Source organism: Atheta coriaria, unplaced genomic scaffold (genome assembly GCF_025399875.1).
Source record: "Atheta coriaria isolate IRGN ID8LTWV9N9 unplaced genomic scaffold, Caltech_Dcor_3.1 hic_scaffold_2_pilon, whole genome shotgun sequence".
In the NCBI taxonomy this organism is placed as follows: domain Eukaryota; kingdom Metazoa; phylum Arthropoda; class Insecta; order Coleoptera; family Staphylinidae; genus Dalotia; species Dalotia coriaria.
In genome coordinates, this window is record NW_027045444.1 from 4,280,176 (window position 1) to 4,290,666 (window position 10,491).

The window sequence follows — 10,491 nt, forward strand, 5'->3', positions numbered from 1 at the left end:
GAGGTAGTTTATTGTTTGTTGTAAATTTTAAGTTGGATATTGTATTATTTTGTTTCGGTGGGTGTTTGAAAACACCCGGTGTGCGTCACATGCGGTTGTTTTTGACAGCTGACGTGTGTTGATAAAAAACAAGATGTCTGCTGCGGCCGCTGTCGAACGGCATCGTCGATGATACGCGCCGCGCATTATTGCATTATCATCGCGCTGCGAAGAGGCGATAACCGGCGCCGAGGCGACAATACCCAGCGGCGACAACACCGGCGCGTTTATAAATAGTTGAAACGCACGCAAACGGCGAGCGCGCGCGCCCGGTGTGAGTTGAAATCGAAGCGTCAGAGCACGACGGTCGTGTGCGTCGTTGTTCGGTTCCAGAGTTCGAGCTGTGCACGCACAACAAGCGCGATGAAGATCACGATCAAGAACCTCCAGCAGCACACGTTCACCGTGGAGGTGGAGGCCACACAGACCGTGAGTGCATGCAGTCACATCATAATGCGGCCAATCGCATTATAACCTCTCATTTCGGCGATGATTTGACAAATTTTTTTCCAAGCAGGTAAAACATCTCAAGCAGGAGATTGAGCGGCTGAAGGGCAAAGATGATTATCCTGCGGAATTGCAGCGGCTGATATACGCCGGAAAGATTCTCGTCGATGATAATAAACTGGCGGATTATAGCATTGATGAGAAGAAGTTTGTTGTTGTCATGACAAGCAAGCCCAAACAGAGCAGTGATGCCAAGTCAGAGAACAGTGGTGACACCGCAAGTTCGACGCCTTCCGTGGCCAGCACACCCGCCCCAACACCGCCCCCAGCGGTGCCCATCCCGCCTCCAATAGCTCCGCCCAGCACTGGCAATCCTATCACTTCTGTTCCTTCGCTACCGCTGCCGATTGCGAATCTAGACCTCGCTGGCAACGCGCTGCTCATGGGCGAAGAGTACGAGCGCATGGTGCGTAATATCATGGACATGGGCTATGACCGAGCGCAGGTGGAGCAGGCGCTGCGCGCTAGCTTCAACAACCCCGATCGCGCCGTAGAATATCTCATCACTGGCATCCCGCCGATGGACGATGAAGCGGTGAATGAGAGCGCTGATATGTCGCAGATCGACGAGCAGCAGTCTGACGCTGATGATCCCTTGGCTTTCCTACGCACGCAGCCGCAGTTCCAGCAAATGCGCACCGTCATCCAACAGAATCCGCAGCTTCTTAATCATATTCTCCAGCAGATCGGCCAGACCAACCCGGCGCTGCTGCATTTAATCTCGCAGAATCAGGACTCGTTCGTGCGGATGCTCAATGAACCAGCGGTGGGCACGCCGGGGACACCTCCGGTGACGACTCCAGGTGGTGGAGGCGCCAATAGTCCTCTAGCTGGCTTGGGAGCGCTGGGCGCTTTGCCTACGCCACCTACCAGTGGAACCCCCGGGACGATTCAAGTCACACCGCAGGATAAAGACGCCATCGAGCGACTCAAAGCCCTGGGATTTCCTGAACATCTCGTCGTGCAAGCGTACTTCGCCTGCGAGAAGAACGAGAACCTGGCGGCCAACTTTTTGCTCTCGCAGAACTTGGACGACTAACGCCGGCGGACGCAGAGGGAGATTCTTAGTTTCAACGACGCGCGCCGCCGCCAGACACAGCACACGAATCTTTGCCAAAAAATATCGACGGTGCGGTGAGGCGCGCGCGCGCGGGTTTCTTTTTGTTTGTGTTAACTTTTTGCTTTTACATTTTTCACCGTTTGCGTTTTTTGCGTATTGATAGATTTCGAGGGACTATAAGATATATAAATCATTAAAGAAGAGGCGGGTACAGGTGTTATTCCTGTGTGTGGAGTCATGCAGCATCAACAAGAGCAAGATAATAATAGGAATATACGAAATACTGCGATTGGGAATACTAATTATACTTTAAAATGAATTAATACAATGAAAGAATACTGTAAAAATACATTAAACTAGATTTACTACTTACAACGTGTTGGGGCTTTGATTTTTCTGGTAGAATTGCGAAGTGAAACACGAAATATTCGCTAAAATACTTTTAATTTCATAGAAATTCATCAACTAGTTGCGCTTATTGGTTAACAAGTACATAGTACTCTAGAAAATTATTACTAATTGAGTTCTTAGACGATAATTAATTAAATAAATAAGAAATATGGACTTAAGGCACAGACAGGATAAAATTTCGTATCTTTAAAATCCAAAAATCATCGGGCAATATTTGTGTGATGAATTTTTAACTAAGCAGCGCAGTCAAAGCGTCGATGAAACGTGTACGATGCTTCGTGGGCAATCGAAAATCTAAAACAACAAAGAAATTAATTAAAAAATTAATATTTAAGCACACAGATAGAATCTTACATGATGTGTCGAAGTAATCACAATAAGTCTCGCATCCTGTGCGGTCAGCTGCCTGTTCAAACGCTTTCCCGAAGAAACTACAAACAAAACATTAGAATATCTACATCTATGTATATTTAACCAGCTTACTTCTTAGGTGAATTCTCACATAATGGCGGAATACCCACAATCATACAATCGCCACTAATCAGATCACACGGCGCTGAAACAAGCAGCGGCATCGCGCTCGCCTTCTTGTTTTTACTCCCCGAGACATACGCGCGTAGAATAAACTGCGCCAACAGCAGCAGCACGTGTTGCTGGCTGAACATCTGCCAGTCAACACATCCGTCCTGGATGATGTAGTAAAAGAAGGGACCGGCTGAGACTACCTGGCGCATCTCGAGCGCACTCTGCACGGTTTTGAACAGTATCTGCGTCACTTGCTTGGCGCGCTCGATGCCCTGGTAGAGAATCTCGTTTTTGTTGCGTGATAGGCACTGGAGGGCGAGGTTAAAGCATTCCTTTCGGGATTTATTCGTCTGGAAACAAAACAAGTAGAATTTGATGCTTGTTAGTATTATAAATGCGAAAGTTTGTTTGTTGCGCGTTTACGCGGAAACTACTGAAGTTATGAGCATGAAATCTTGTACATATGTTTAACAGGGTATTGTGAAGGACATAGGATGGTTTTTATTTAGAAAAAATGTCGATATTTCTTTAAATAGTGGAAAAGATTGATATTGGGAGGGTATTTACGAAGTTGAAAGCCAGGTGGCGCTTAATTTCGTTCAAAATGGTAGAATAACTCTTAAAATATCAAAAATTATGACGTAAAGAATAGCAAATAAGATATAAGAGCTAATAATTAATAATAATTGGTTTATATACTTACAGTACATTCTAGAATTGAATTCATAGCATACACAATATCAGTTGCTAGGAATTTATGCCCATAGCCATATTGCAGAGCGAAAGTCGTCAATAACACATCACCCAATTCATACTTCTCGGCTAATTCCTGTAGTTTTCCCTGGAATTCCTTCCGCAGTTGTAATTCCATCGATCTGTATGTTTGTCTGCTTTGTACCAGAGGCAGCCCCATGTCAGCGAGTAACTGCTGCAGTTTTTTATCGCCGCGCTGCGACCACAGTCGTAATTTACAAGCGGTGTGCATCGAATACTTGAGACTAGCTTCAACAGTCCAGTGTCGGTATAAAACCAGACGTAAATCGCGCTCGATGTAGACTTTGAGCGATGTTTTCACTTCGGCGTCGTTGGATCGGTTTTGTAAACGCGTTGCGTGCGCTTGTAAACTGCCGGCTTCCAGGACGTAGGTGGTGTTTTCGATTTTGGCGAATGTCATCTGCTCGGAGAGGGCGACAATTGCCAGCCAGAGGAGGTCTTTGTCGTCACGGTTGAGTTTCCATGCGAGATTGTACATGAACAACGCGCTCTAAATTATAGATGAGGTTTAAAATAGTTTTTAAATTGTTTTGAGGGTAAAAAATACTTACAGCTTTGTTATAGTAGGTAAACTGTGAGTATTCGAAAAGAATTCGATTGCGATTCTCTTCCCATTTGCGTCGTTCACGTCTCCGGAGAATTCTTTCTTCTGGAAGTGCTCGGTCATCGTTAGATCGACGACGTTTTGTTCCTTGTTCGTTTTCATCATCATCACTGCCTTCCTACAAATTTAAAATTGTTTATATTAACATCTTATTAACTATTCTACAGTAATTTATATTTACTTCATCTGAATCATCTTCATCCTCCCTGAAAACATCTGCAAACTCAGGCACTTGTCCATCCTCCTCTGGACTGGACAATAATCTAACTTGGCCATTACTAAAAATATTACACAAGTCCGTGGGTCTGTGCGAATCCAGCACAAAGAATGTAACATCTTCTTCGGGTTCCAGAAACTCCACAATGTCCACTGTACCACAGCAGTTGATAAGCACAAAGTATTTACAGTCGGGTGCATGATTCAAATACGCTTCTCTCACATGTTCCAGCCCTGCCACCACTTCAAGGGTGTAGATTGTGTGGGAGAATTGCAGGAGAGTTTGAAGGATTTTACAAGTGCATATGCTGTCTATGTCATAGTGGACGATAATTGATATTCGCTAGAAAAATTATTTAAAAATTTAGTAAAATTGTGTTTTAGTGGGTTTGGTGACTTACTTTGCCTGATAGAAATTGGTAGAACTCTTCTTTGACATCTTCGACGTACATTCTTGGTGTAGGAAGGTGTTAAACTGTGTTGTTTTAGTGATAATCGCGGAAAATGCGTGAAAATTTTCGGTTGAAAACAACTCGCGGACATAACCTAGGGCGGGTTTGGATTTTGGCGCTCCGTCACTTTTTCAAAACGTACATTTTTATGGCTTAAAGATGAGATTTATTAATCTGTGTTTATTCATATAGTGCATATAAGTATAAACATTGTTATCTTTTACACGTTTGTGTGATAACATGTGAGGAGAGAATTGAAATCAAGCGAAAATTATTTTCAAACTGTTTGTAAAAGTAACGGTAACTTTTTGGTTATGTTAGTGACACGTTAAAAGTAAGAAAATAGTGTTTTATTTAGTTTTAATAGTAATAATTGAATAGAAATTATTTATTTTGGTTTAAATATAACAGTAAATTATGTTTTTATAGTATTTCAATGATTAAATTTAATTTATTTTGTATTTTTGAAAGTAATCTGGTTATTTAATCTGGTGACATTTTAAGTTGGTAGCAGTGATTTAAAAAATATAACACGAGTGTTTCAAATAATTTTATTTTAAATTTATCATAAAATCCACATTTGAGGTTTGTTTAAGAAAGGCATATCACTTCTGATCAACAAATAACACTCAATTTAATTGATCCATCACGGACATTTCGATAATTTACAATAGATATACAGTAATTTACAATAAACAATGGTACAACATCTTTACCTCTGCACGTACGTACAATTGATTTACGCTGCGTTTGCATTTCACAATTTTGCGCTAGTGTCTAGCCTACGCTTAAGTATTTAATCTGTGTGTATATATAGATCTCATTAATCTCTCTGCTCTTCGCCACTCTATGCGCCTCATTAATAATCTCAGCGGTATAATTCGGTATACATGTATACAAAGTATAGTAAAAAGTCTCAAGAAGTCTTGGTTGTCGAAATGTACGTTTCGTTGGGCGACGTTGAATACAAATGCATTGAATTAAAAGCAGTTCACAAAATGATGTAAATCGTAAATACAAACACGGTAAAGATAAAGTATTTGTGTGTCAGTATTGTGTGTGTGTGTGTTTGAAGCTCGTTTTGATTCAGTTTCCACGTTTTCAGTCGGCCACAATGCATATTGATTCATCGTTTGTTCCCGAGGATTGTCACACTAGAACTGCGTCTACAGGGTGCACAACGATTCAACCAGCAAGAATAATTCAAGATTCAGGCATAAATAAATAAATTTATTTATTTAGGCGTGAAACTTGAATTATTCGTTCGGGAAACGTCGTATACCCTCGTCTACATGCTAAACATTTGACATTTTGACCAACTCTGCTTACAGTTTTCTTCTTTATCTTTTTTTTTTGTTGTTTACATCGAAAGCGTAAAGGACACTCAATGCTTTTTCTGGTAGTAGTATAGTGTGCTGCTAGAGGTCATCTAAAAATATTCAATCCCGTCTTAAATCACATCGAAATCGAACGGTAAAAATACTTGGTACTTGGAATCATTTCGTAAGTTTAATCGTCTTTGTTCCCTGTAGACGTGGCGGAGGATGACGCTGCTGTGGTGGGCGTTGTTGGTAAATCACCAATGAAATCGTGGCAGGCGTTTGTTGGCGTTGTTGTGCTTGCGGATGGTAAATCGGCCATGATTGAATTGCCGCCGAGCGCGCCACCTAGATCGTTGCGTGTCTTCTTCGGCGTGGAGATGTTGATGATGATCTTGGTCGCGCCTTTCATCATCAGGTAGAACCAGTAGATTTGCGGGAACATCAGAATCGCAATTGAGATCTTACAGCCCCGTGGAAGAGAATATATTGCCTAAAAATTGATCAGTTTAAAATGAGGTTAAGTTAGGTTTAGTGTACTTACATCCAGATAGGATATTTTTTCACTATATGCATACAGATACATGACGTATGGGAACATCGCGACGCGACACAGGAAGAACACGATCAGCATGGCGAAGCCATTGTAGATGTACAGTTTGGATTTTTTCATGTGGAAGCGTGAGAGGACGCCACGCAGCGAGACGAACGGTGTGCTTGCCTCCATTAGGAAGACAAAACCGAAGACGCAGTCGCCTAAATTTCCTTTTAGATACTGAAATTTCAAATTATAAATTACAGCAAAGAAATAGTATTCGTATTGTCACATATGCATATTAAAATCATATGAGCATGAGCGACAGTACTAATCATACGCAAGTTGCTATATACATATGGCTAGAACTATATTGACGCCTCACAAGTACATTAGTATTGTCGCATATGCCTATTGAAATCATATGACCACTAGCGACAGTACTAATTATATGCAAGTTAGAAACCTAGTCAGTGCAACGCGACAAAAGTCCTATTAGTATTGTCGCATATTCCTATTGAAATCATATAGCCTCAAGCGACAGTACTAATTGTATACAAGTTGTCAAATATGTTTTAAAAGTGCGTTAAGTGTAAAGTGACGCATGAACCATTAGTAATGTCACAAATGTCCATTGAAATCATATTTCTACAAACGACAGTAGTAAATATATGCAAGTTGCTAAATATGACTAGAATTACATTTGCGCGACACAAGTACATTAGAATTGTCGCATATGCCTATTGAAATTATATGACCACATGCGACAGTACTAAATATATGCAAGTACGAAAATTGCCATAAGTGCAACGCTACATAAGTCTCATTAGAATTGTCGCATATACCTATTGAAATCATATGACTACATGCGACAATACTAATTATATGCATGTACGAAAACTACAGTAAGTGCATCGCAAGACAACTCCCATTAGTATTGTCGCAAATACCCATTAAAACTATGCGACAACATGCGACACTACTAATTATACGCGTTATCAAATACATGTAAAATACTTACAATAATGACCGAAAAGCCAAAAATGCCGATAAATAAATGATGCCCAACGATGATAGGGTTGAGCTTAACATATCGCCAGAACCGCAACAGACCGCAGTCGAGCGGCGCATCGCCCTGTCGAACCGCAGCCGGCGTGTGTATCTGCGCCGAGGGGGTATTCAATTGTCCCGGCGGCGTGCTCACATGCACTTTGTACATCGACCAGATATCGTAGAAGAAGTACGCGGCGCCAAACCACGAGTACGCGTGCGAGACGTAATGATTGGCGCGTGCGACGTCTTTGCAGCACGAATGGCCCCAGATCACGTAGCCGGTGATGCAGCAGAACAATGCTTGCATTGATGAGACAATTCTAAAACACATTCGGTATTAATATAGGGTTTATATAGAGATTTATATTATTAACCCGGCGCCTCCACCACAATAAAGGTTTAAAATTGAAATGTTTTTTTGTAGTTTTTTATTTGTAACTCGCGAACGGAAGAAGTTTAGGGAATGATATTAACATATTCTTGTAGGTAATTTAACACTCTACAAAAAAGATCTTTTATGATTTTTTGCTAATTCTATTGGTTTGACAGTTATTCAAGGTCAAAGGTTGGAATTCATGTTTTTTGTCGAATTTTTTCGAATAACTTTTAAACTACCAAAGTTATCCAAAAATCATAAAAGACCTTTTTTGTAGAGCGTTAAATTTCCTACAAGAATACGTCCTTATGATACCAATAACGTATTCCGTTGACAAGTTACAAACAAAAAAGTAACAAAATAATTCAAAAAACTCAAAATATTCGCATAAATTCTTACTTATTGCTAATATCCAATACATCCTCCTGAGTAAACCGATACTTCTTGACTAGTAGCCGTACACCGATGTCGGTGCCGGTGATGCATTGTTGTGCAAGGCGGTACAACGCTGTGAAGTAGACGCCGCCGAGGAAAAAGAGTAGTAAACCGTGTGCGGTGGTGATTTTATCGTCCGGAGACATTTCCCAGACGGACTTTAAAGCTACGCTTAATGCCAGTGTGGATAGGAGGAAATAGAGGTATATTTCAAAATTTGGTTTCTGAAACACATCAAGTTGTAGCATATTATTAGTAATGTGGGTTAACTACAGTGAATATGAGTTTATGGTCACCAAGTCAGGTTGGCCGAGCGGTCTAAGGCGCCAGATTTAAGCTCTGGTTCTCGAAAGGGAGCGTGGGTTCGAACCCCACACCTGACAATTTTATTTTTTATTTTTTTAATTCTTTTAACGTTTCATAAGTTTATTTAACATATTTTAGTATAAATTTTATTTTTAAACTGAATATTTATGTATTTTTTGTGAATTTTATGAAATGTTTTGATTATTTTTGTATTGTGGGTTGCCTAGTCGTGAAACCACTTTGCGTGCAATTACTCATCATTAAACTCGGTTTACATCATGCTAATTGAACACACGCATCAATTCAAGTGGCACTTATCAATTGTGAAAATAAATATTGTCTACATGATTAACAATTTTATTAATTGCTAATTGTGTAAACAGCCGCCTGATTGGTTGCCTACTTTTTAACTTTACCCATCACATGATATTGGATGATTTTGTACGAATAAAACACGCGATAAATATTCAAATGAATGGAAAATAATTGTAGGGATACCTTCATGTTGGCGTGCGTCATGTGCGTTTTCTGCTCGTCGGCGACGAAGAGCACCTTGGGCGCCTTGGGCTTCATCTCTTGCGCGTGCTGTATGCGGCGCTGGCAGCGAACAAAAATTAGAGAACCAGCTCTCGCGTCGCGCGTTATGAATGCGCACTGCACATGGCTCGTCGTCCTGCGGCAGGACACGCGACTAGTCGAGTTTTATCGCGATGAGCGCAACCCTACCGTTTGTGCGGGCATGTTTTGACAGGTCTTGTGGGGATCTTGCGGTGGATTTGGCGGCCACCCGTCGTACGCCTTTGCCAACCCGCCAACGGACGGCGAGGTTAAGGTCGCGCTTACTTCGTATCACCTCGGACGTATTCGGTTTGGTTACACCCCTTTTCACAGCAACCTCCAAACGCAGCCACTAGATGGCGATTGCTATAGATTCGTATAGAGTAAAAACAAAATCTATTTATTTTCGATTTCTGTATCATCATTAATGTTATATTTTCAGAGTGAAATTAAATTATTTAGTGGTGTGGCAGTGTGAGTTAAATTATCGTATTATACTTAGACTTATACTTATTATTATGTACTATATAAAATGCATTCCTTCCTTCTTACAGCTTTACTTATGATTAACTTGTAAATTTTAAAATGTTCAAAATCGTTTTAGGAACTCCTCACTAACGATGCGCGCCCGCGCGTTCACCGCGAGCTTCATCTCGGAGATCTCCTTGTCAATCTCCTCCATGAAGTGAATGACAAAATCCACCAGCTTGTGTTTGTACATCTGTTCGGTGTGGAAGTTGGTGATGAGGAAGCTGATATCATAACCTTCAATTGGCTTGCGCCGCAAGATGATGAAGTTCTCGGCGCGCATCATCATGAAGCGCATGAATTTCTTGCAGAGGATCTTTTCGATTTCATCTGCTTGCTTCACAGCGATTGAAATTCGCACGGAATTTATTGAAGTTTCTAGAAATTTATATGAATTTTATTAGTATGAGTTGTATTATATTGTATTGTAGATTGTAGTTTACCTATGAAAACCTTCTCTTTATCATTGCGACTGATGACGACCGGCGTGAGCAGCAGCTCCTTGGAGGAACGCACCTCCACCTCGGGCTTGTTGTGCCGCTCGACGACCTGCGACGAGAAGTTGTTGACGCACATCGCCGCCTCCAGCGTGTGCCGCACGGCGGAGAGGTACGGCTTGAGGGTGGCACTCATTGCGCTTTCACGATTTGCAAACAACACCACACCTAAACCAAATAATGTTTTGATGTGGATTGGAGACACAGTATTCGAGTGTGGCAAATCGCACAGATGACTAACTACACATATCCAAAATGTGGTTTGTATGTGTAGTACACTAACTAATCACACTTGA

General features: G+C 41.3%; 4 protein-coding genes and 1 non-coding gene across 6 annotated transcripts; 2 read left to right on the top strand and 3 right to left on the bottom strand.

Annotated features, from left to right (window-relative positions):
- Positions 1 to 117: 117 nt before the first annotated feature.
- Rad23 (UV excision repair protein Rad23) lies at positions 118 to 1,981 on the top strand. The gene is made up of 2 exons (XM_065310236.1): positions 118 to 468; positions 557 to 1,981. Exons 1-2 carry the CDS (start codon positions 403 to 405, stop codon positions 1,583 to 1,585), a joined length of 1,095 nt encoding a protein of 364 aa, XP_065166308.1. The 5' UTR covers positions 118 to 402; the 3' UTR covers positions 1,586 to 1,981.
- A 52-nt stretch (positions 1,982 to 2,033) lies between these two features.
- On the bottom strand, positions 2,034 to 4,892 carry Cdc45 (cell division cycle protein 45). The gene is made up of 7 exons (XM_065310225.1): positions 4,538 to 4,892; positions 4,102 to 4,479; positions 3,868 to 4,038; positions 3,246 to 3,806; positions 2,501 to 2,892; positions 2,372 to 2,448; positions 2,034 to 2,311 (listed from the first exon to the last, which is right to left on the bottom strand). Exons 1-7 carry the CDS (start codon positions 4,586 to 4,588, stop codon positions 2,247 to 2,249), a joined length of 1,695 nt encoding a protein of 564 aa, XP_065166297.1. The 5' UTR covers positions 4,589 to 4,892; the 3' UTR covers positions 2,034 to 2,246.
- Positions 4,893 to 5,197: 305 nt separating this feature from the next.
- On the bottom strand, positions 5,198 to 9,434 carry LOC135801777 (TLC domain-containing protein 3A). 2 transcript variants are annotated; one of them, XM_065315301.1, is made up of 6 exons: positions 9,111 to 9,434; positions 8,271 to 8,530; positions 7,464 to 7,815; positions 6,452 to 6,682; positions 6,079 to 6,400; positions 5,198 to 6,017 (listed from the first exon to the last, which is right to left on the bottom strand). In XM_065315301.1, the coding sequence occupies exons 1-5, from the start codon at positions 9,183 to 9,185 to the stop codon at positions 6,098 to 6,100; spliced, it is 1,221 nt and encodes a 406-aa protein (XP_065171373.1). In that variant the 5' UTR covers positions 9,186 to 9,434; the 3' UTR covers positions 5,198 to 6,017; positions 6,079 to 6,097. The 2 variants fall into 2 exon arrangements, with proteins under 2 accessions (XP_065171373.1, XP_065171363.1); XM_065315291.1 differs by having other exon boundaries at positions 5,198 to 6,400; positions 9,111 to 9,433.
- TRNAL-UAA (transfer RNA leucine (anticodon UAA)) lies at positions 8,606 to 8,689 on the top strand. The gene has a single exon. It is a non-coding gene; the product is annotated as a tRNA-Leu (tRNA).
- Positions 9,435 to 9,662: 228 nt separating the features above from the next.
- Arpc4 (Actin-related protein 2/3 complex, subunit 4) lies at positions 9,663 to 10,486 on the bottom strand. The gene is made up of 2 exons (XM_065313373.1): positions 10,142 to 10,486; positions 9,663 to 10,076 (listed from the first exon to the last, which is right to left on the bottom strand). Exons 1-2 carry the CDS (start codon positions 10,329 to 10,331, stop codon positions 9,760 to 9,762), a joined length of 507 nt encoding a protein of 168 aa, XP_065169445.1. The 5' UTR covers positions 10,332 to 10,486; the 3' UTR covers positions 9,663 to 9,759.
- Positions 10,487 to 10,491: the final 5 nt, after the last annotated feature.